A 26,764-nucleotide genomic window follows, 5' to 3' on the forward strand; every position below is an offset into this window, starting at 1 on the left:
TTAAATTCCACAAACATGAAATTAAGCATCAAAAATAAGCCTTTAAGCCTGTCACAATGTACAAAACAGTGAAAAATTGTTTCCCTCTGATCACAAAATGGACATTTGCTATCAATTGCTGGATTAATTTATGCTAACAAACACATTAACTGCAACATTAGAGACATGAATGTGTGTATTGTGTCTGACCTCAGTGTGATTCCCGACTGTCCACCGCAGTGACCCTCAGTAATGTGTGTGTGTAGCCTGTATGTTAAAACACTATCAAATGTTGAATATTATTCTACGTATTCCAAGCTTTGGCAGTATTGTATTATTTACAGTCATGCCAATGAAGCAATTTTGAATTTGAGAGAGAGAGAGCAGCACATATATTGTATTTTACTTAAATATTTAGTAATTTATTTATTTCTCTGTTTTTCCACACCTGTTTAATACAGAATTTGTTTAATTTATTTTCATGCTCATATACATGCTTTGGCAATACAATTTGGCATGCCAATAAAGCTCATTGAACTGAAAAATTGAGAAAAGGATTGGGGGGGGGGGGGTATGTATTTATATATTTTATGACAGTTACAAGGTCAGAACATTTGGAAGAAAAAAAACATGCAATAAGATCTATAACATACATTTAGCAAATAGATTAATTTTAATTTCCTGTCCACTTTAAAGATTTTACCTCAGAAATGACAAACCAATTAGTCAGAATCACATACTTTTGGAAATATACTTTACTTAATAGAAAACCACAGTATTTTAAAAAAAAGTAAAACACAGTGCCAATAAAGAAAATATCTTTTATTTGTATAAAATCATTATTACACAGCATCAGTTTCCTGTAAGAGACCGAGGTACAGATTCATATGGCTACTGATCTCTGAATATACACATTTCTCTGAGTTCATACAAAATCTCATAAATAGCTGTTTCTTTCCACATATTTTTATGCACATTTTGGGATATCGCATTAAAAAAAAATGCTGGATGGAAATGCCGAAATGAGCATTAATTCTAAAAATGCGCATTAAAAAAAAGTATGCGCTCGATTGGATAAATGTTTCATCCGATAAGATGTAACTATAAATAAAACTCTGATAAGCATAAACTATGATGGAAACACATTAACCGAATAAATCCCTCGATGAGGAACAACAAACTCAGGCTGTGAGTAACCAGCGGACCAATCGCATCACAGCATTTTTGCGTTTCGTCTGCCGCTCGTTATTTATGATTGAAGAAAAAATAGCCTTATTACTGATATTTTGCTGCAATTTCCCAGTTCGTGATGTTTATTTTCTCCTGAACACGTGGGAAGCAAACACTGCTTTAATTTGCAAATGTTTTATGCGACATTCCAATTTAGCGCACAAATTAAATTCGCCACTTTGAATAGAAACATAGCTATTGTTTACTTGAAAACGACACAAATCAGTGAAACTGAACAATGAAAATAAAATCAGAGCGTCCTGAGGAGCAGCCGACACAAAGAAGAATTACACGCATCTGTCATGCTTGAGACGGTCCAACCGTTGCACACAAAAAATCCTCACAACAAACACACACACACACACACACGCAGAACTGAAATCAGCTGTAAACAAAAACTAACAGATTAACCGAAGAAGAAAACGTCTCCATGGAAGATCAGTGCGAGCGGCTTCAGACGGCGCTTACATTCCCTGCCGGATGCTCTGGATAATCTGGAAGATGGCTAAAAGTGAAAGAGATATATAATATTAAAGATAATATTAATGCATATTAAAGCACTTTCACGTCACAAGAGCAATGCAAACTGCACATTTTGCAAGACATGTGACCCAAAAGATCATATTTTATTAGTTGCATGATTAAAAAGAACAACTGAAAGCATGTATTGCATATTGTGACGCTCGTTATTAAAGGGTCCAAAAGTGTTTTGTTTTAAAATATTTTTGCAGTGATAATTCAAACAGTGTGTCTTTTAATAAATCTTGAATACTGGACAAACATATTGGTGTAATGACAATGAAATGTATGTCTGAACACTGAAACAACTGTATTATTGATATGATACACTGTAGACACACTAAAGCAGGGTTCTCCAACACCCGCTCCTGATTGGAGGAAACTCGTTCACATATCGCGTCTTTTGCGCGCTCAACTTCGTTATTTTTCCAGGCGCAGCGATAAAAAAAAATCTGAACTTTACAGAATCCCGCAAACTCAACTAAAATCAACTATAATTATGTGTTTTTACAGTATAATATGCAAAGTACAATTTTCTATAAAAAATGTTCTTTTCTCTGGCAGGTCATGTGACAAGAACCAACCAATCAGCTTCACCCTTCCGTAACAACATTGAAAGCTCAGTCAACATGAAGGATGGGGGTGCACCAAGCGTGCCGCACAAGCCCTGAAAAGTGAAGCCAAAGCGTCTCGATCGCCCCCCGGTGGTCGGTCCTAGTATAGCTCATAAACCCCGCCTCCCCGTGTTATTCAACAGGACGTGAGACCAACTAAACAATTACATTACACTTCACATATCTTTTTTCCAAAGATAGTTTCTGTCATTAACTGTAGTTTTTATCACGCTGATGTAATTTCAAGTGTTTGTTTTTAGTTAGCTATTTGATGCTATAAAAACGGGGCTATGGCGTCATGATTGACAGGTTCTCTGAGCGAAGTAGTCACTGAAGCAACAACGGACTTTTTTTCGGGATCTTTGGAGGACTGAGGAGATTGGAGCTTTAAATTTAATATCTAAATTTCTATAATTAATTATTTCACACCGACATAATGGTTTGTTCTGCAGCAGAGGCTCGTGCTTACGATTGATTCAGCGAGAGTGAGAGTGGGACGTTGATTTCGCGGCTTTACTTCCTGCTCTCTACTGCGCATGTCTGGTACCGAAATCGCAACTGCGCAGACTCAAGTCCCAAGATGTCAGCGCCATATCGGGACAATGGCGGCTTCACTTCTCACCAATGGAAGAGAACGAAGGCGCGTCGTCCATCTTTTTTTACAGTCTATGGGGTGCACCCAAACACTACGGGTGTTTTTCTCTTCTCCGTTAATAAATCTTGTAGCAGAGCTACTATACAGCAAGCGTTTTTCACTAGTGGAAATCCATTAGCTATTAAACTTCTTTGTCGTTGTGGAGAGCGCAGTGCATGGTTGCATAGCAACGACAGACGCCTCAGGGAAATTGGACCGAATTTTACTATTAATAATAAAAGATAAGCTAATGTGCATTGTAAACGTCAGTAATTTATCTTTTTTTGACTCATTCTTTTTATAAAAATGATTTAAAGGCTGAAATATGTAAGGTTTATCTTTTTATAAAAAAAAATTGCAAAACTTTATTTGAACTTGTACATGTTAGCAGAAAACATGTTGCAAGACACTCCTTTAAAATCTGGCCATCATTTTTAATGTTCTTATTTTAATGTTTATGTAAACAAAAAGTGCATATTGATGCTAATTTTATTTGTTATTTGCTGGTTTTTCCACATAAAACTTGGTGAATTGATTTCATTGTGTAGTATCAGTACTTTTTGAACAGGATTCTGTGATAACCGTGAACATTTTGGTCACAATAATCATGAAATGGAATTTTCATGCCATTTTATCTCTAGTTAAGATCTACTAAAATTAGGTGTTTTTACAGTACAATATGCAAAGTAAAATTTTCTATAAAAAAATGTTTTATCTCTGATTTTGTTCTTTTCTCTGACATTTAAGGGTGACATATATAGGCCTACAAAAACTCTTTTAGGTCTAAAACAGTTTGGATAGTTATTAATATGAGAGTTATGAGACATTATGTAAGAGATTTAAGTATTGTATTACATGAGTAGCTCTCGGCCACTTTCATTTTTAAAAAAGTAGCTCTCAAATGAAAAAAGGCTGGCGACCCCTGCACTAAAGTATCATCTTAACAGTAAAATTATTCTTAGCTCTTGAAAGCCATAGGATTTACAAATAAGATCTGCGAAACAACAGTCTCATTATTTACAACATGTAAATCTTCTGAATGGTCACACACAGATCAGACTCGATGTAAATAAACACCATGGCATTATTCATGCAGGTGGAAAGTTTGGACTGAAATATCAGCGAGATCTGAGATAAAGCATCTCTACTGGATCATATTCAAAGTTAGTGTGGAAACAACCAGTGGTTAAATTGGGCACATAAGCCTGCTTGTTTGCAGTCAGTTGCCTACTGGAAATTTGTCACATAAAATTTGATGAAAGTGATGCTTTTGAAAACATATTTCTGACAATAAATGAAAGATTTTTGAAATGGCATGTCTATTTTGTCTCGGCGGAGAGATGAGAACAATCGAGGCCATATTCTTGTTCAGCTGCGTAATCTCGATGTCAGTCGACCATGATCGCGCACCGCTCGCGCACGCGCATCTAGGCGACACAGATAAATGTACGCATCAATATATAATGAATGTTCCTGGGAGATCCCTAGTTGCGCGGGATGTGGAAGCGCGCTAAAGTTCCAGAAATGTACAAAAAGTGCCCTGGCCTTGAATGACAAGGTAAGTAAAATAAGACTGAATCGAAATTAAATAACCAAGTCTAGGTTGACCATGTGATTTTTCTCAGATGTTTTGAGCATTTTACTTCAGACACCGGATTATCAGCAAACTGCCAAGAGAACTGCTAGCTGGCTACTCAAAATAAACTAGCAATATATTCAGTCAGCATATTTGTATTTGATCTGTGTGAATTACAGAAATATAAGACTTGCTACACCTACTTTTAGCTCCCAAGCAACCTTCTTGATGAGAAATGATGCAGAGTAGGATGAGTGTGTGTGTTGTAGTAGTAAAGAGAGAGAATGGGAGAAGGAAGTGTCTGTGAGGTGGACCTGGTCACCACAGACCCAAATCTTTTCAGCTGTTGCTACTGTCATATGCTGCACTGTCTCTTCATGTGGCACATTATGTTTGGCACATTGCATGGGTCACTATATATCATAACAAGGTAATACAATGTGTAATTAAGTGATGACTAATTAACAGTAATGTAAATGCTAAATGTCATAATACCTGTTGATACTACAACAATGCAAAGTATATGCTCTTAACCTTGCAGTTTTTCACATATCATGTAATACTCAATTTCTCAATTTCTTTGCACAAAACTCTCCAGAAAGTGCCATGCCCCCGGACCCCCCTAGGGGGAGCACCCCCACATAATAAATCCCAATTTAACCCCTGGATACAACAAACCAATATGTTTCCCAAAACAGCGGATTCTGTGTTCTGACGTTCAACACAAACTGCACAAGGAGTATTAATTCAAGTATATTTTTATTATAATTTTATGAAGTATTTTTATTGTATGTTGTCTTTTATTATTAGATGCAGTGATAGACACAACGATAGAACAATAGACACAATGATAGAACAATAGATACAACGATAGACAACGATAAATGCAATGATAGACTCAACGATAGAACAATAGATACAATGATAAATAAAACTAGGGCTGCACGATTTGGGGAAAATGTCATATTGCGATTATTGAGGTCAATATTTGCTTGGTTCTAAAGCAAAATGCACACACAGATTAGTTATAATTCTGAAATGTGTATTTCTCAACTCAAACTAGCAACAACTAAATGATTGATAACACATATGAATACATGATTAACTAACTGTATTTTTCTATGTACATTTCTGAAATGCACTTTCTGTAAAGCTGCTTTGAAACAATCTGTATTGTGAAAAGCGCTATGCAAAAAAAATTGAATTGAATTGAATGATCAATAAGCTATTGATGTCTGGATAAATATTTTTAGAACAATAGACACAACGATAGAACAATAGACACAGCGATAGACAATGATAAACACAACAATAGACACAACAATAGATGCAACGATAGACAACGATAGATGCAACGATAGACAACGAGATGCAACGATAGATGCAACGATAGACAACGATAGATGCAACGATAGACAACGATAGATGCAACGATAGATGCAACGCTAGAACAATAGATACAACGATAGACAACCATAGATGCAATGATAGATAAAACTAGGGCTTTATTTTTATGCAACGATATACAACGATAGATGCAACTATAGGCGCAACGATAGACGCAACGATAGACGCAACGATAGACGCAACGATAGACGCAACGATAGACGCAACGATAGACGCAACGATAGACGCAACAATAGACGCAACAATAGACGCAATGATAGACAACGATAGATGCAACGATAGCCAACGATAGATGCAACGATAGACAACGATAGATGCAACGATAGACAACGATAGATGCAACGATAGCCAATGATAGATGCAAAGATAGACAACGATAGATGCAACGATAGACAACGATAGATGCAACGATAGACAACAATAGATGCAACGATTGACAACGATAGATGCAACGATAGACAACGATAGATGCAACGATAGATGCAACGATAGACGCAACGATAGATGCAACGATAGATGCAACGATCGACAACGATAGATGCAACGATAGACAACAATAGATGCAACGATAGATGCAACGATAGCCAACGATAGACAACGATAGATGCAACGATAGACAACGATAGATGCAACGATAGACAACGATAGATGCAACGATAGACAAAGATAGATGTAACGATAGATGCAACCATAGACAACGATAGATGCAACGATAGACAAAGATAGATGTAACGATAGATGCAACCATAGACAAGGATAGATGCAACGATAGACAACGATAGAGAACGATAGATGCAACGATAGACAACGATAGACGCAACGATAGATGCAACGATAGACACAACGATAGACACAACGATAGACACAACGATACATGCAACGATAGCCAACGATAGATGCAACGATAGACGCAACAATAGGCGCAACGAGAGATGCAACGATAGATGCAACGATAGACGCAACTAATGACGCAACGATAGACAACGATAGATGCAACGATAGACAACGATAGATGCAACGATAGATGCAACGATAGATGCAACGATAGATGCAACGATAGATGCAACGATAGATGCAACGATAGATGCAATGATAGACGCAACGATAGACAACAATAGATGCAACGATAGATGCAACGATAGACAACGATAGACAACGATAGATGCAACGATAGATGCAATGATAGACAACGATAGATGCAACGATAGATGCAACAATAGACAATGATAGATGCAACGATAGACGCAAGAATATACGCAACGATAGATGCAACTACAGATGCAACGATAAATGCAACGATAGACAACGATAGATGCAACGATAGATGCAACGATAGATGCAACGATAGACAACGATAGATGCAACGATAGACAACGATAGATGCAACGATAGACAACGATAGATGCAACGATAGATGCAACGATAGACAACGATAGATGCAACGATAGATGCAACGATAGACGCAACTAATGACGCAACGATAGACAACGATAGATGCAACGATAGATGCAACGATAGATGCAACGATAGATGCAACGATAGACAACAATGGATGCAACGATAGACAACGATAGATGCAACGATAGATGCAATGATAGACAACGATAGATGCAACGATAGATGCAACAATAGCTGCGTTTACATGGACACTTATAATCGGATTGACGGCTCAATCGGACTAAAAAACCTTCATGTAAACACCTTAATCGATCCGATTGAAATATCGATCGGATTGAAAGGGGTGGTTTACTCCTTTTGTAATCCGATCGAGAGAACATGTAAACACTTGATCGGATTGAAAACCGAAACGCAACGATAGACGCAACAATAGGCGCAACGAGAGATGCAACGATAGATGCAACGATAGACGCAACTAATGACGCAACGATAGACAACGATAGATGCAACGATAGACAACGATAGATGCAACGATAGATGCAACGATAGATGCAACGATAGACGCAACGATAGACAACAATAGATGCAACGATAGATGCAACGATAGACAACGATAGATGCAACGATAGATGCAACGATAGATGCAACGATAGACAACGATAGATGCAACGATAGATGCAACAATAGACAATGATAGATGCAACGATAGACGCAAGAATATACGCAACAATAGATGCAACTACAGATGCAACGATAAATGCAACGATAGACAACGATAGATGCAACGATAGATGCAACGATAGATGCAACGATAGACAACGATAGACAACGATAGATGCAACGATAGATGCAACGATAGACAACGATAGACAACGATAGATGCAACGATAGCCAACGATAGATGCAACGATAGACAACGATAGATGCAACGATAGACAACGATAGATGCAACGATAGACAACAATAGGTGCAACGATAGATGCAACGATAGATGCAACGATAGATGCAACGATAGATGCAACGATAGACGCAACTAATGACGCAACGATAGATGCAACGATAGATGCAACGATAGATGCAACGATAGACGCAACGATAGACGCAACGATAGACAACAATAGATGCAACGATAGACAACGATAGATGCAACGATAGATGCAATGATAGACAACGATAGATGCAACGATAGATGCAACAATAGACAATAGCTGCGTTTACATGGACACTTATAATCGGATTGACGGCTCAATCGGACTAAAAAACCTTCATGTAAACACCTTAATCGATCCGATTGAAATTTCGATCGGATTGAAAGGGGTGGTTTACTCCTTTTGTAATCCGATCGAGAGAACATGTAAACACTTGATCGGATTGAAAACCGAAACTTAAAGGACTGCGCATGTGCAATGACGTTGAAATAGCGTAATGACGTATGACGCGTGGAACAAGCTGTTCTTCCTGTTGAATAAAGTGAATATAAATGAGTGTTCCGTCATTAAAAAATTCTCATTTCACTCAGCGTCTGTGAAGTGGAGCAGGACAACGTCCCACCAGTGCTTGTTTCAGATTATCATCCATGGAAGACTGGTTTTGGGCGCGTGGTTTTACTGCGTGATCAATAGCAGCACGGCAAAACGGTTCATGCTCATCGTCTCCAAATCATGACCAGAGACGGATAAATATTAAGTCTGCTGTTTAAAAAAAATAAAGAACCAATAAAGGAGAATAGTTATGCGCGAACAGCGGCATATTCGTGCAGTGTGCGCATGTCAAAAAATCAATTCCGATCTGAATCTTGTGACATATAAACGCGCACATCAACCCGATTACTTTATTTATAGTTCATGTAAACACCGTGTTCGGATTCATCAATCGTATTGATTTCATTCCGATTGTGTCCATGTAAACGTAGCTAATGATAGATGCAACGATAGACGCAAGAATATACGCAACGATAGATGCAACTACAGATGCAACGATAAATGCAACGATAGACAACGATAGATGCAACGATAGATGCAACGATAGATGCAACGATAGATGCAACGATAGATGCAACGATAGACAACGATAGATGCAACGATAGACAACGATAGATGCAACGATAGACAACGATAGATAACGATAGATGCAACGATAGACAACAATAGATGCAACGATAGACAACGATAGATGCAACGATAGACAACTATGCAACGATAGCCAACGATAGATGCAACGATAGACAACGATAGATGCAACAATAGACAACGATAGATGCAACGACAGACGCAACGATAGATGCAACGATAGACAACGATAGATGCAACGATAGACAACGATAGATGCAACGATAGACAACGATAGATGCAACTATAGATGCAACGATAGACGCAACGATAGATGCAACGATCGACAACGATAGATGCAACGATCGACAACGATAGATGCAACGATAGACAACGATAGATGCAACGATAGCCAACGATAGACAACGATAGATGCAACGATAGACAAGGATAGATGTAACGATAGATGCAACCATAGACAACGATAGATGCAACGATCGACAACGATAGAGAACGATAGATGCAACGATAGATGCAACAATAGACAATAGCTGCGTTTACATGGACACTTATAATCGGATTGACGGCTCAATCGGACTAAAAAACCTTCATGTAAACACCTTAATCGATCCGATTGAAATTTCGATCGGATTGAAAGGGGTGGTTTACTCCTTTTGTAATCCGATCGAGAGAACATGTAAACACTTGATCGGATTGAAAACCGAAACTTAAAGGACTGCGCATGTGCAATGACGTTGAAATAGCGTAATGACGTATGACGCGTGGAACAAGCTGTTCTTCCTGTTGAATAAAGTGAATATAAATGAGTGTTCCGTCATTAAAAAATTCTCATTTCACTCAGCGTCTGTGAAGTGGAGCAGGACAACGTCCCACCAGTGCTTGTTTCAGATTATCATCCATGGAAGACTGGTTTTGGGCGCGTGGTTTTACTGCGTGATCAATAGCAGCACGGCAAAACGGTTCATGCTCATCGTCTCCAAATCATGACCAGAGACGGATAAATATTAAGTCTGCTGTTTAAAAAAAATAAAGAACCAATAAAGGAGAATAGTTATGCGCGAACAGCGGCATATTCGTGCAGTGTGCGCATGTCAAAAAATCAATTCCGATCTGAATCTTGTGACATATAAACGCGCACATCAACCCGATTACTTTATTTATAGTTCATGTAAACACCGTGTTCGGATTCATCAATCGTATTGATTTCATTCCGATTGTGTCCATGTAAACGTAGCTAATGATAGATGCAACGATAGACGCAAGAATATACGCAACGATAGATGCAACTACAGATGCAACGATAAATGCAACGATAGACAACGATAGATGCAACGATAGATGCAACGATAGATGCAACGATAGATGCAACGATAGATGCAACGATAGATGCAACGATAGATGCAACGATAGACAACGATAGATGCAACGATAGACAACGATAGATAACGATAGATGCAACGATAGACAACAATAGATGCAACGATAGACAACGATAGATGCAACGATAGCCAACGATAGATGCAACGATAGACAACGATAGATGCAACAATAGACAACGATAGATGCAACGACAGACGCAACGATAGATGCAACGATAGACAACGACAGACGCAACGATAGATGCAACGATAGACAACGATAGATGCAACGATAGACAACGATAGATGCAACGATAGACAACGATAGATGCAACTATAGATGCAACGATAGACGCAACGATAGATGCAACGATCGACAACGATAGATGCAACGATCGACAACGATAGATGCAACGATAGACAACGATAGATGCAACGATAGCCAACGATAGACAACGATAGATGCAACGATAGACAAGGATAGATGTAACGATAGATGCAACCATAGACAACGATAGATGCAACGATCGACAACGATAGAGAACGATAGATGCAACGATAGACAACGATAGACGCAACGATAGATGCAACGATAGACACAACGATAGACACAACGATACATGCAACGATAGCCAACGATAGATGCAACGATAGATGCAACGATAGCCAACGATAGACAACGATAGATGCAACGATAGACAAGGATAGATGTAACGATAGATGCAACCATAGACAACGATAGATGCAACGATCGACAACGATAGATGCAACGATAGACAACGATAGATGCAACGATAGCCAACGATAGACAACGATAGATGCAACGATAGACAAGGATAGATGTAACGATAGATGCAACCATAGACAACGATAGATGCAACGATAGACAACGATAGAGAACGATAGATGCAACGATAGACAACGATAGACGCAACGATAGATGCAACGATAGACACAACGATAGACACAACGATACATGCAACGATAGCCAACGATAGATGCAACGATAGACGCAACTAGACATGTGCCGGTATTCGGTAATGCGATAAATCGCGGTAATGAATATGCACGATATTGTTATCGCGGGGACTTCGAAATACCGTGAAAAATAATAGATCCGAATTTAGATTTTTAGAACGCGCATCAGCTTATTTTCCATCAACCGCTTAAAAAAACAATGCGTATATGCTGCGCAAAACACGTACGCACTTTGATGTAAACAATCCCCACAGCACATGTATAAGCACTGTGTGAATTCAGTGTGCACTCTAATGTAAACAATCCTCACATGGAAAAGAAGCACGGCGGAAGGAGGAACGCTGCCGACTATTTATCCCCCGCATGGCTGCCAACTCTCACGCATTCAGCAGTTTGAGATTCACGCAATTGACACTTTCACACGGTCTCGCGCCACACATCCATTTTCTCACGCAGAGAAAAATCGCGGAGCAAAGAGGACACTGACACCGACAGACTAGACAGAGCAGGTTACTTTTGATATGAAAAAAATATCAGCTCTCAGGTTTTATAACGAAATTCAGACAATAAATACTGTTTTGGTGCTTGTAAATGACGTGACAGATCGCGTGCCTCAGTTCAAGTAAACAGATCATCTGCTACTTTTTATTAAAGATACAGTACAACCCACCGAAAGGTATACGTACTTTCGATCAATCAGTGTTTTTCAACCACGGAAAGAGGTCAATAACACTGCAGGAGAACAATTATGTCACAGAACGTTACATTTACCTCAGGAAAGCCATTTAATGTTAGTTGACTATAAGAAAATAGCTATAGAGAGGAGTATTTTGCTAAATATGTGCACTATATTACATATTTTAATATATGTTTACTTGTCATTATATAATTGTTATTATAATGAAAATTACGGCATATTACATTTTTATATTTATATTATTATTATATTTATATTGTATGCATTATATTTAATTTCTCTCTGTATGTTTACAGCATTATGTGAGATATATTTTTTCTTGAGAAAAAATTAAATGCAGGCTATCTACTGTAGCCTACCTAATATTTATCCAAATGAGTCAATATTGAATCAAGATTGAAATTAAATCCAAGAATTTAATTGAAATCATGAAAATTGTGTTAAGCAATAATACAAACAGTAGCCTCAGTAACTGTACCATGTAAACATTATAACATGTTGTCACTAAAAAATAAAATTAATGTTTTGACAATCACAATTACACATTGTGATGCAAGTTTTTTTTAGATACCCCCAATCCGTCTGTTTCTCTTGTGCAATTAAAATATCGTGATAATACCGTATACCGTGATAAAAGCTCAATCAATTAATCGCAGCATGAAAATTTGATACCGGCACATGCCTAGACGCAACAATAGGCGCAACGATAGATGCAACGATAGATGCAACGATAGACGCAACTAATGACGCAACGATATACAATGATAGATGCAACGATAGACAACGATAGATGCAACGATAGATGCAATGATAGACGCAACGATAGACAAAAATAGATGCAACGATAGATGCAACGATAGACAACGATAGATGCAACGATAGATGCAACGATAGACAACGATAGATGCAACAATAGACAATGATAGATGCAACAATAGTAGGGCTGGACCAGAATATTCGAATATTCGTTCGGTGGGTTGGTATTCGATTTGAAAATTTGACATTCGAATATTCGTTTTTTTTTTTTTTTTTGCACACCTGGGATCCCCCGCGAAACCGCTGCATGGAGTGAGCGTCTCAGCTGTGTGGCATGTACGTTTTTATTTCAGCTCCCATGTTAACAGGTTGGAGTTTGCACACTGCCTGTGTGAAACACGCGTCTCAGGCGCGGCTCGAGCCACGCGGAAAATGCGTGCATGCTAGAAATAGAACCGACGCCTAACTGCAACGGGAGTGTTCTCTGGCTAGAGCGCAGAACAGCGGAGTTTGTATGGACCGAAGTGCATGCCTGAGCTTGTGTTTTGGGTTAAGCTGCGTTGCTTTGACATTGTGGAAAATAGAATAATAGAAACAAAATGTATTAGCCTTTTACCCGTTATTATCAATCTAAATTAATCTCGTTTTTAATTTAACTTAATTTCGTTTTTCTTTATTTAAATTTTGTTTTTTCTTTATTTAAGTTTCATTTTTCTTTATTTAAATTTCGTTTTTTCTTTATTTAAGTTTCATTTTTCTTTATTTAAATTTCGTTTTTCTTTATTTAAGTTTCGTTTTTCTTTATTTAAGTTTCGTTTTTCTTTATTTAAATATATTTTTTTCTTTATTTAAATTTAGTTTTTCCTTATTTAAATTTATTTTTTTCTTTATTTAAATTTCGGTTTTCTTTATTTAAATCTACCCTTTACTGTGTCAGTAATTTGTTAGTCAGAAAAATATTAGACTACCTTAAAAGTATTGCTTAATTTAACAGACCTGTGTGTGTGCGTTTTATATCATAGTGGAGTGTCCGTTCTCGGAGCATATAAACCCTGCCCGCGTGAGGTGCGCTGCTTCCCGCTCGCGCTGTTCTGTAGCTGACTAAAAGTTTATTAATTCTGAATGTGTCGCGTCTCGCGTGTCCATCTATATTGCACCAAATGCAACACTGCACTCCCTTGTGAAGTCGGTTGGATGAACGGTTCTCGAAATAATCAAAATGCAAAATGACAGACCAACACAGAGATTCCTGCCTTTATTAGCGAAAAGAATATGTTCAGCCCCCTCTCGCCGAAGCTTCGAATATTCGATGTTCATTACTACCGAAGCTTCGAAGCTCAAAAAATGGTATTCGGACCAGCCCTAAACGATAGACACAACGATAGACGCAAGAATATACGCAACGATAGATGCAACTACAGATGCAACGATAAATGCAACTATAGACAACGATAGATGCAACGATAGATGCAACGATAGATGCAACGATAGATGCAACGATAGATGCAACGATAGATGCAACGATAGATGCAACGATAGATGCAACGATAGATGCAACGATAGATGCAACGATAGACAACGATATACGCAACAATAGATGCAACGATAGATGCAACGATAGATACAACGATAGATGCAACGATGGATACAACGATAGATGCAACAATAGACAACGATAGATGCAACGATAGACACAACGATAGACGCAACGATATACGCAATGATAGATGCAACTATAGATGCAACGATAGATGCAACGATAGACAACGATAGATGCAACTATAGATGCAACGATAGATTCAACGATAGACAACGATAGATGCAACTATAGATGCAACGATAGACAACGATAGATGCAACTATAGATGCAACAATAGATGCAACTATAGACAACGATAGATGCAACGATAGATGCAACGATAGACAACGATAGATGCAACGATAGATGCAACGATAGATGCAACGATAGATGCAACGATAGATGCAACGATAGATGCAACGATAGATGCAACGATAGATACAACGATAGATGCAATGACAGATACAACGATAGATGCAACGACAGATACAACAACAGATACAACGATAGATGCAACGATAGATGCAACAATAGATGCAACAATAGATGCAACGATAGACAACGATAGATGCAACTATAGATGCAACGATAGACAACGATAGATGCAACAATAGATGCAACGATAGATGCAACAATAGATGCAACGATAGATGCAATGATAGACAACGATAGATGCAACAATAGATGCAACGATAGATGCAATGATAGACAACGATAGATGCAACAATAGATGCAACGATAGATGCAACGATAGATGCAACGATAGATACAACGATAGATACAACGATAGATACAACGATAGATGCAACGATAGATACAACGATAGATTCAACGATAGATACAACGATAGATGCAACGATAGATGCAATGATAGATACAATAGATGCAACGATAGATGCAACGATAGATGCAACGACAGATACAACGATAGATGCAACGATAGATACAACAATAGATGCAACGATAGATGAACGATAGATGCAACGATACAACGATAGATGCAACGATAGATGCAACGATAGATTCAACGATAGATGCAACGATAGATGCAACGATAGATGCAACGATAGATACAACAATAGATGCAACGATAGATGAACGATAGATGCAACGATACAACGATAGATGCAACGATAGATACAACAATAGATGCAACGATAGATGAACGATAGATGCGACGATACAACGATAGATGCAACGATAGACAACGATAGATGCGACGATACAATGATAGATACATTGATAAAACGATAGATGCAACGATACAATGCTTTTCCAATGTAAACATGCATTAGATGAATGTCTTTGAGCACAGCACCACATCTCGAGCGAAGCATTTCTCAAAAAATACTGATATGTAATTATGAACTAGCACATCATGTAACTGATTTAATAAACGTTGAGCTGTTTTCTCATCTCACCTGAGCCACAGACCACAAACACAAAGAGTGCGAGGAGCCACGGACCCACCGGAGACTTCTCCTCACTGACCACACGCTGCAGGACAAACACACATTCACTTACTGCAGATTACTCACATCTACTGCTCAAACATCCAATCACAGCACAGGTTTCAGTGTATGGGGTTTCATTTGTGGAAAAAAGGAGTCGACTGCTTTGTAATACATTCGTTCATGTCGACAGTCACTACAAACTTCGGCTCCAGTGTTGCCAACTATTTTCAAAGTAAAGTAGCTAACGCCTTACCTAAAAGTCGCTAAATGACGTCATACGTCAATTAGCATATTCGTGACGTCATCGCGTCGTACTTGCGTTCTGCTTGTCTAATGTGTTTTCTCTATAAATTAATGCTCAGCTCACATACTGTATTTAATATATTATAATATAATATAGCCGAATGTAAAATAAAGCTGTTCTCATTTCCTATATATGTTTTGTCAGACAATAGAACGAGAAGCTATGATATAGGCCTAGTGATTGACTAACTTTTTTTATAGGCCAATGTGGAAAATTATCTGAATTGAGAGAGTTCGGGAGCCGGATGAACAAAAGCTTTGTGATAGTGAGTATTACAAGTAATACCGTAAGCACAAGTAAAGGAAGGAAACTAAATTATTTAATTAAAATAAAAAAGAAAAGCAGATAATAAATCCGTGGAAAAACACTGCTCATTCACGTCTCTCAGCGGCCGTGCGCTCAACAGATGAATGTGCTGCTGCTCCTCTCAGTCCTTTACTGAACAGGGTAGACGTAGCTAGAGTGAGTGACGTTTGAAAAGTCGCTAAAAATAGCGACTCATTTGCGCGATTCTTTTGCAGGCTGTACGGGGAGGGGTGCTCTAACTGCAGCTGGGAGGGGCTGCTGCGCGAGGACTGGGCCGCCTGTGAGTGCTTTGGGATGGGGGTGGGAACCACGGCAGCACCCGCTGCTCGTTGAGAAGAGTAAGAACGATATGTGCTTTCACGTCAGAGAGTCTCCAAAAGTCTCCAATAACACCAGAAATATTCGATAGATTTGTCGCTAGTCGCTTTTTTGAAAATGTGTTGCTAGAGGGTTCTAAATACTCGCTAAATATAGCGACAAAGTCGCTAAGTTGGCAACACTGATCGGCTCAGGCATTTCAAAACCACCAAACCAACATTTGAGATGCTGCGATGCGATTGGTCCACTGGTTAGTCCAGTTTTCAAATCACAGCCTCTGTTGAGGCAAAGTCAAATGAGTTTTGCGCATTGAGGGATTTATTCGGTAAATGTGTTTCCGTCGTAGTTTATGTATATATTAGGCATGTCGCGATAGTCAATAAATCAATTCATCGCATGATAAAAAAATCGTTTTAAATCATTAGCATGCTAGTTTGTTTTCCTCGTCTCTCTCTCTCTCTCTCTACCAAAGAGACTGGATGACAACTCTCGGTGACCCTCTTGTCAGTTGCAAGGTCTTTTGTGTGGGGAGGCGGCGCTTGTCAGTCACGTGGCAGGGTTTCCCAAACGTTCATTTATTTGTGGCGGCCCGCCACAATATCACCGCTGACCGCCACACATTGATTTTCGAATGTTTTTTTTTTATTATTATTATTTTTTTACTAAGCCTATTTAAAATCGTATTTGATTGCAGAGCGCCGTAGCGCATTCGAGCAGCACTACCTCTCGCTCGTCCCTCTCTCTCTCTCTCTCTCACCCGTGCCTCTCGCGCGCGCGCTCTCTCTCTCTCTCACCCGTACCTCTCGCTCGTCCCTCTCTCTCTCTCTCTCTCACCCGTACCTCTCGCTCGTCCCTCTCTCTCTCTCTCTCTCTCACCCGTACCTCTCGCGCGCGCGCTCTCTCTCTCTCTCTCTCTCTCTCTCTCTCTCTCACTCTCTCTCTCTCTCTCTCACCCGTACCTCTCGCTCGTCCCTCTCTCTCTCTCTCTCTCACCCGTACCTCTCGCGCACTCTCTCCCTCACGCGCTCGCTTGGTGGACATGGACTGCAATTCACTTTTGCTTTATTTGAACAAAGCTTTATCCAGGCGAAATTATTTTTCAAAAGTTTTTTGCATACTTTTTTTTGTTTGTTTGTTTACAAAGGTCATAACTGGTAGTTTTGCCTGTTATGAAATGTATCGCTATTTATGTCTAAGCCTAATGTTTCATATTTTTTGAAGTGCCATTTTGTTTACATCCATTTTATTTATTGTTTTTGGTATTTATTCAAGTGCATTTTTTGTTAACAGAGACTGAGAGTCCATTGCTTTTATTGTTTTTAGTTGTTTTGTTAATTTATCGCGGATATTTAAAATGTTTCCCGGTTTCTGTATTAAACAGTCTTTAGCAACAAAAGTTTATTAATCTTTGAAAAGGTGTACCTGCATTATTACGACAATATTATCATTTATTATCAATATTATCGTTTATCGCAATAATTTCTTGGACAATTTATTGTCCAGCAAAATTTGTTATCGTGACAAGCCTAGTGTATATCTTCTTTTTGGATAAATTATTTGCCCGAGTTTTTTTTAAGCGATTCTTGGTGTTTTCATCAAGCATTTTTTTAATGCAATAGCCCAAAATTTGTATAATAATAGGTGAATAAAAAATAGCTTGTCTGCTGTTATTAAGGCTGCTCAATAATGGCAAAATTCATTATCATGTTTATTTTGGTCAATATGGTAATCACGATTAACACGAAAAGGAGAAAATCTTATATTAGTAATTTTCATCAAGATAGCGATATATATCAAGTATATTTTCCCGGTTGCTATTATATCACAATTTTAGATGCCAGCAACATTTCACAATTCTTGATACCAAGAGAATGATACTAATACCAGGCTAGAGTTTTCATAAACACTTGTCTTCATGACAAATTTATTAAACCATACATATATAATTAACAGTAAATAAGCTTCTCTCTGGTGTAGGGATGTAACGATTCACTCAACTCACGATGCGATACGATTCACGATACTGGTTTCACGATACGATTTTCTCATGATTTTTTTAACAAGTGATTCATTTAAGAAATTATAAATGAAAATGTGTCCCTTTTATTATTTCTCAGACAAAATGCTGCACATTTCTTTTTCATTTTGAAATATATTTGTCAAATAAAAAAGGTTGTTTCAACTCAGTCTTTCTGTCTGTCTGGTCAAGAGGGTGGACACTGGTACCTTCCCACACTAAGTAAAAGACTATGTAAAATTAGTACCACATTTAGAGGGGTTTTAATTTTGTTATAATTTGTATCATTACACTAGCAAGAGTAAAAAAAAAAAAAAATGTTAGAAAAATATGCCATAACCATCAATAAATTCTATATATAAAAAATATATATATCCATGTACAGAAAGAGATTGTAAAATAAATACAACACCTGGTTTCCACGGAAACACTGATGCACCTTGTGATCTCCGTGGCTCTCGCACTCGTCGTATTAATGCCTTTTACATGAAAACGGAGGTGACTTGAGCTTCTCACGGTGGTGATTATTATTAGTCTACGGAAAAATAAAAATGCCGTCACACCTCCGATTTGATGAGTCAATATCTACGCTTGCCGTCGCCATGTGTTTGACGGCGCGTGCACACCAGTGAGGCACACACTGGCGCGGCGCGAGCGGAGCAAACCGAGCGTTTTCAGTCCATTCCTATAGAAGTTGAGTTTGGCTCACACAAACTCAAGTTCCATGAATGAAGTGAAAACACTCGCTAGCTTTGCGCCAGTGTGTGCTTGCTGCTATTGTGCCTGTAAAGCGAGGTTCACAACTTCACAGTAGGCTACAGTAAACGCCCCTGCTTAAAGGTGCAATGTGTAAAAAATTTGAGTATCTATTAACAGAAATGCAAAATGACATCCATAACTATGCTGTCAGTGGTGTATAAAGAACTTACTTAATAAACCGTAATGTTTTTATTACCTTAGAATGAGACATTTATATCTACATAACCGCGGGCACCCCCTTCTATGAAGGTCGACATATTGTGACGTCATGTTTCTACCGTAGCCAACAGCGAACACACAGCGCTACAGAGCGCGTTTCGTCACAACCTTGAAAGAGAAGCAGCAGAAAGATAGTGATTGCCAGTGGTGTAAAATATGTAGTTGGATTGTTTCATGTAACTTAGTTCTTCTCCCTCGCTGTGTTATGGCTTTGCTATGTGGGGATAAATGTGCTGCACGTTCGTGATACAGCTGATTAGTACTCTTGTCATTGACTGTAAAACAGTAACGTTACAGGAATCACCAACCCGTCGATCTTGGAAGCATTTTAAGTAGTGGTCGACCGATATATCGCCACGGCCGATATATCGGCCGATATTTGGCTTTTTTAAAATATCGGCATCGGCCGATAAGTTTTTCTGATTGGCCGATGTGTTGGAAGCGGGACTTTTATTTTGACGGCGCTACAGACTTTTATTTTGACGGGTGGCGCTGAGAACACCAGCACCTGAGAAGAGAACACAGCGCTCATTCACATTCTCCGTCTTCATTAGTTTACGATCTCTGTCAGTCAGATCTAATATTTTGTTAGACAGAACGTTGGCTACAGAACTGGTCAAAGAAAGTAAATGGTATGCGAAAAAGTAATACGTTTGCTTTTATATTATTTGTAATTGAAAAGGCAAACAATCAGCCTAAAATACTTTCTCATTTACCGTCAACATTCAGCAAATGCGCATCTACATAATTTAAACAAATCTCTGAATATCTAATAAACATTTAATTTCACAAACCTTGCAGATTTAATCGAATCCAGCTGTGATATCTTGTGAAGTGTGCATTTGTAGCCTGCATAAACGTGTTCCTGCGAGTGACGGTCCGTGCAAAGTGAGTAAATGTGAACAGAAGATCAGCTTCACAGGAGACGCGATGGAAACACTTTAAATCCTTCATTTTAAAATATGCTGTACTATATCCAGTTGCCCACTGTGTCATATTCATGTTGTTTTCACTGTGTGCTGTATGTCCTTTTTATTCACATATTCATATATTTTTAAACAATTACTTTATTTGTGAAAATTCTGTAATAGGATTGCAGATTCAAGAAGTTGGCATCTAGTATAGGGCATAAGCATGTTTATTTTAAAGATTTTTAAATATGTATTAAATTTATCAAATTTATTAAATATTGATTTATATAAATCTAGTGTATGTATGTATATATCTATATAAATATCGGCTTTATATCGGCCATCGGCCACCCTGCTCTCTAAGATATCGGCATCGGCCATCAAAAAACCCATATCGGTCGACCACTAATTTTAAGTTGATCGCGAAGAGTTTTCAAAATCTGAGAAAAAAGCCTATTGTGTGTAGTAAATGGTGTCTAGGGGATGCGGAGGCGCGCGCGCTGTTACAATCATGCCATTTTTGCCGCGCGCACCTTTGGGCTCATGCGGACGCGTCGAGTTTAAACAAGGCTTTACGCTTTAACCAGCTCAGCCACAGTAACAGCTCATATTTAGCCAGCTAAACTTTTACTACCCTGTTAGAAAAAATATATAGTTGCATAGTTTCATGTGGTTCTTCTCCCTCGCTGTATTATGGGTTTGCTATGTGGGGGGAAATGTGCTGGTTACGTTCGTGAGACAATCAGCTGATTACTATTATTATATTATATATTAAGACCCTTGATCCTCACCTGACTATGGCTTTGTAAACTTTATCCCTGATGTGGTTTATAATGGACTGTGGTACAGAAACAGTGCAATGTTACACACTCTTGGCTTACTCTGGCTATTCTCTGCTGTCTCAGACGACGATATATATGTTTGTCCGGTTTTAGCCACCGTAGCTTCTTCGAAAGGGAAGGGTGAGCAGTGGGCTGAGCCCTTAGTGTAAACTCGCAACCGAACCGCTAGATGTCGCTAAAAAATACACACTGCACCTTTAAAACGTGTATCGCGATTCGTTTAACATTTCAACCGACTTGAATCGTCACACATTTTTATCGATTTTCAACCGGTTGCAAGTGTATCGTTACATACCTACTCTAGTGTCTTTATAGCTAACTAACCAACTGTGAACATTGGTTAACTTTCCTGAGGTAAAAGCAACGTTAAATGACATTTTTCACAAGCTGTTTTATTGACTTTTATTGTCTTTCCGCGAATGAAGCACTGTTTGACCAATTACATGAAACATGATACATTTCAGTAAGCTGTTCTGTATCATTCAAGCAGAGTCTGCAAAGCGTCACGAGAGACGGCATTTATCTACCAAAACACTTACATACTATTACAATAATAATGAACGTAAACAACTTACAGAGCTCTGACTTTTACATTTATTCATTTAGCAGACGCTTTTATCCAAAGCTTTACCACCAGACTACTGCAGATTTATTATGACGTTAATATTCTTGCCAGAGAAACAAGTTCAATGATTGGACGAACAGATTATGGTCCTGAGACTTCCACAGAAGATATATGTACATTTTAGACAACTTATAATTAATGTTAATATTTAGGCCACTTCATTTATGGATTGCTATCAGGATGTGAAGAGTTTCAACCAGAATAACAAAAACTGTTCATGGAAAGAAATTGCCTACCCTACATTTAAGAGCATAAAAACGATTTGAAAATTGAATTTTGTGATAAAATGGACAGAATTTGAAAGCTTAGACTTTGTTTCTTATCAGAAATATGGAGCTGGCCAATAGTGAAAATAATTGCTATTATCGGCCGATACCAATTATTGGCCGATATATATATCGATGCATTCCTAAATATAATTATCATATTAATAATCACAAAATAGTTCTTATTGTTGTTGTTTGTTATTAAAAATAAGAAAAAAGATGCAAATTATAAAAGGCAGAACAAATACAATATAAGGAAAAAACAAATGAAATGAACAGTGCTTTATTTTTTAACAGTAGCATTCAAGTAAGAATACAGAAATTGAATAATCAAATGTAAAAATAGTCAGTGCATAGTCTTTAGTGTATTAATTACAAATAAACTGATTTAAATTAAACGTACAAAGAGTATGCTTACAAAGAGCAAATGCAACTTTTTAAATTAAAATAGCCTATAAAAACAGTACATTATTTACAATAAAACAGTACATTAATATATAGGCTATATGATTGATTAAAAAAAATTTATTCTTTTGTTTTTATGCATCGATGCAGAATAGGTCACATGATTTTATTCCATCTATACCAGGCAAACTAATGTAAGCAAAAAAGCCTTCAAGAATTTGATTATTTTATTGAACCGTCAGTAATATAATGCAATCAATAGGACAAATTCAAGAGAAAAAGGCTACAAATAAAATAGCTTTTAATGCAAGTCTGATACCACAGTATTCAACTAATAGCCTACTACAGAAAATGAATAATCAAATGTAAAAATAAAACATTGCCATTGTCGGAAGCCAAAATTTTAGTTGAAACTTTGAAAATGTCATTATTCCCACAGCATTAACTGTTATTTCTGTTGTTTTCTGGAGCTCATTTTACAGATATCCCGCTAAACAAACAGAACATTTAGATTTTTTAGACGAGTTTTCTTTAGATGCTTGTTTCCGCCACAGAAAAAAACAACTTAAAAGATAATTGCGAGTTTACATCTCACTATTCTGACATTTTTCTCAGAATTGTGAGATATAAATAAAAAAAAAGTATATAAATACTAGATATTAACTTTAAAACAGGCAATTGCGAGTTTATATCATGCAATTTTGAGAAAAAGGTCAGAACTGCGAGATGTAAACTTGTAATTGTAAGAAAAAGTGTCAGAATAGTAATATAAAAAGTCGCAATTATCTTTTATATTGTTTTATTCTGTTACGGAAACAAGCTTCCATATGCAGCGGTTTTCTTGCAATAATTCTAAATGAAAACTCTGAATATTATGATAAAGCACGTAGATGAAATATAGATTCATTCACGTTTATACAGTATAACAAAGATAAATGCATCTGAATGTTTCAGAATTTTTTTTTTTTAAATCTAAACGTTTTAATTGTTTACCATGGATGTCTGTAAAATGCGTAATGTTCACTGAAAACAATAACATACTGTATTGAGAGGCATAAAACTAACCTGAACGAACGACACAATAAACAACAGCAGTAACAGTATAAATAGGCAAATCTATTGCACGAAGCAGTCGACACTTTTTTTTTGGCACAAACAGCACTCCATACTTAATTTTAGAAAATATTGTACTAATAATAGCAAAAGACATTGTAGTTTTTGTTACTGGTGAATGAATTTGAGTTCATCTAGTGCTGATGTTTTGAGTGTAAATATGCGTAGTGTGTAAATCCATATAACGTTACTGTGCATTCATTTACGTGTTCGCGTGTTATGTCTCTGTGAGCCGCGGGAGCGCGCGTACCGTGGTTTTCTGCACGTGTCCTCTCTGTGTGATCGTCTTGCTGTGTTTTTCGTTTGCAACTTTCATCCGCTGCACCGCCGACATGATGCTGATGCTGCTGGAACGCGTCGCGGGAGGGGGAAGATCGCGCTGGGCCGGTAAACGGAGCGGGTTTGTGTGCGGCGATTCGGTTCCGTTCCAGTCGCTCGAGCTGCACAGCAGCGGTATCACGTGACCCCCCTGTCGCAGGCCCCGCCTCCTCCTTACGTCACTCCACTGAACCGTTCATTTGACAGATATTTGAAAACTAATCCAGGAAATTTTCAGTTTACTTGGTGTAAAGGAAACCTTTCTCAACAGTCACGTATGGACTTTTGGTTAATTTCAAGGAATCTAATAAATTGTGTTAATGAGGTCTCTATAGAGCAGGCCCGGATTGGATAATCGGGAGCACCGGGAGAATTCCCGGTGGGCCGGTCTGTTTTATTGGCCAGGAGGGCCGGTGTTGTCATGGCACTGGGTTGAATGCTCCAGTCTCAGCGCAGCACCACTATTTTTTTATTAGAATTTTCTCGCAGCCCCACAAAAAAAAAGTCAGTTGTTAGAGATGTGCGTACAAAGAAAAATAGATGAAAAACATGGATAAAAGGCGCAAAGGCGGCGCTGAAAAGGCGAGAATAATAAAACATCTCTAGAAACTCAAGCGGCCTAATAGCCTCAGGGCCGTACCCACCAATGTGGTCTCCGAGGTCCGGACATCGGTCATTTTTCTGAGTGTATAATGAACTTTGTGAAATAATTGCCTAATACTCTAATTTGGTGCTGCAATGATTCGCATATCGCGACGATAACCGATCTCATAATCTGATCTGCTTCAGTAGCTACTCAACACCGCTCGTCGGCAATGGCAAAATGTTTGAGATGACCGATCAAAGCAAGCGGGATTTATGTTAACAGAAGCGCGAGCCGTGGCCGCGCGCGAATCCCAACGCGACGCTTCAAGAGATTAACAAGTGGAACTAAACTAAACAGCTGTTTTACGATAGAAGTTTTAAACGACCGAAATAAATAATCAGTTTGCAAAGACTGTATCAATCAAAGCTCAGCTTCGGGAAGGGGAGATTTACAGGTAACCTAAAGATAAAGAGACTGAGAGAAGAAGAATGAGAGAAGGAGGTGGAGATGAGAGAGGAGAGCAGGAAGAGCAATAGCCTATTGCATACTGTGCCCAGAAGGAGAATAACTTTATTACAATGGATTCCTATTTAACACAGATATACATGTTCTTTGCCAATGACAGTGGAAAAATAATATGCCCCCGAACCCAGATCACTTTTGGGACCTTTGTATTTATGTACGGCTATTGCACTGAACAGACAATTATATTTTTGAAAAATACAATGAATTACAAGGCTGTACAAAACAGTGCACTATTGCAGACTTATATACTGAGGGTTTAATTACATTATTTTAATATAGTCGGTCGGGAACTAAAGTGGGCCGGTCCAAGGTATGAAACTCCCGGGCTGAAAACTAGTCCCACTCCGGCCCTGCTATAGAGCCATCTGTTCTTGCAGATCACAAAGCTATTTTTCTCTCATTAAATACAACTATAAATCCAAAGATATAAAAACTTTTACATACTGGAAAATGAACCAGAATATGATGCACAGATGTGCAATTTAGAGATAAAGCAAAAGAGGTTATCATAGATTGCTGGAGAAAGGCAAATGTAACTAATTTTTTGGGGGTAAATTGGAAATTAATTAAGTAGAATGATATCAGCTAAATTGGGCCACTTTTTGGTAAATCGTTTGGGACAATAATACAATACCATATATGCCTTTTCCATGTGTTTTTTTGATTAATAATGACTGTTTTTGATAATTTTGTGTTTGTAAAATATAATTATTTAGGCCCTACATTTCTTGAAACATCAGCTGTGCCAACTTTTTTTGCATGAGCAGTTTCAGGTAAAATGGGCCAGTCAAACTGCAAAGGGAAATAGTAGGCTAATTTATCCTCAATTTTAATTTTTAAAACACAATTGCTTATACAGCCACATGACATTTAAACTGCATTAAACAAACATATTCATATGCACCATTAAAAAAAAAACATTTCTGGTGCAAACCCACATATTCAAATGTGCAATTAAAAAAGTCCATTTTGGAACAGCATCAGTAAACTGATGTCAGTGGT

The 26,764-nt window shown here is 38.0% G+C and overlaps 1 protein-coding gene and 1 long non-coding RNA gene across 2 annotated transcripts; both read right to left on the minus strand.

Moving 5' to 3' along the window:
* Positions 1–786: 786 nt before the first annotated feature.
* Positions 787–24,816, minus strand: LOC143725974 (stress-associated endoplasmic reticulum protein 1). The gene is made up of 3 exons (XM_077218916.1): positions 24,584–24,816; positions 16,216–16,291; positions 787–1,714 (listed from the first exon to the last, which is right to left on the minus strand). The coding sequence occupies exons 1-3, from the start codon at positions 24,665–24,667 to the stop codon at positions 1,674–1,676; spliced, it is 201 nt and encodes a 66-aa protein (XP_077075031.1). The 5' UTR covers positions 24,668–24,816; the 3' UTR covers positions 787–1,673.
* LOC143726137 (uncharacterized) lies at positions 17,828–18,523 on the minus strand. Its single transcript, XR_013198397.1, has 2 exons — positions 18,130–18,523; positions 17,828–18,060 (listed from the first exon to the last, which is right to left on the minus strand). It is a non-coding gene; the product is annotated as an uncharacterized LOC143726137 (long non-coding RNA).
* Positions 24,817–26,764: the final 1,948 nt, after the last annotated feature.

The sequence above is a fragment of the Siphateles boraxobius genome, unplaced genomic scaffold, assembly GCF_051911475.1.
Source record: "Siphateles boraxobius isolate OS27281-9 unplaced genomic scaffold, OSU_SipBor_1 77, whole genome shotgun sequence".
NCBI lineage: Eukaryota > Metazoa > Chordata > Actinopteri > Cypriniformes > Leuciscidae > Siphateles > Siphateles boraxobius.

Excerpts from the sequence above, each read along its gene's own strand:
- LOC143725974 (XM_077218916.1), bottom strand. The coding sequence starts at position 24,667 with ATGTCGGCGGTGCAGCGGATGAAAGTTGCAAACGAAAAACACAGCAAG. Across the intron at positions 16,292-24,583 it reads GACACGTGCAGAAAACCACG|CGTGTGGTCAGTGAGGAGAA; the intron begins GTACGCGCGCTC and ends TTTGTCCTGCAG. Across the intron at positions 1,715-16,215 it reads GTTTGTGGTCTGTGGCTCAG|CCATCTTCCAGATTATCCAG; the intron begins GTGAGATGAGAA and ends TTTCACTTTTAG.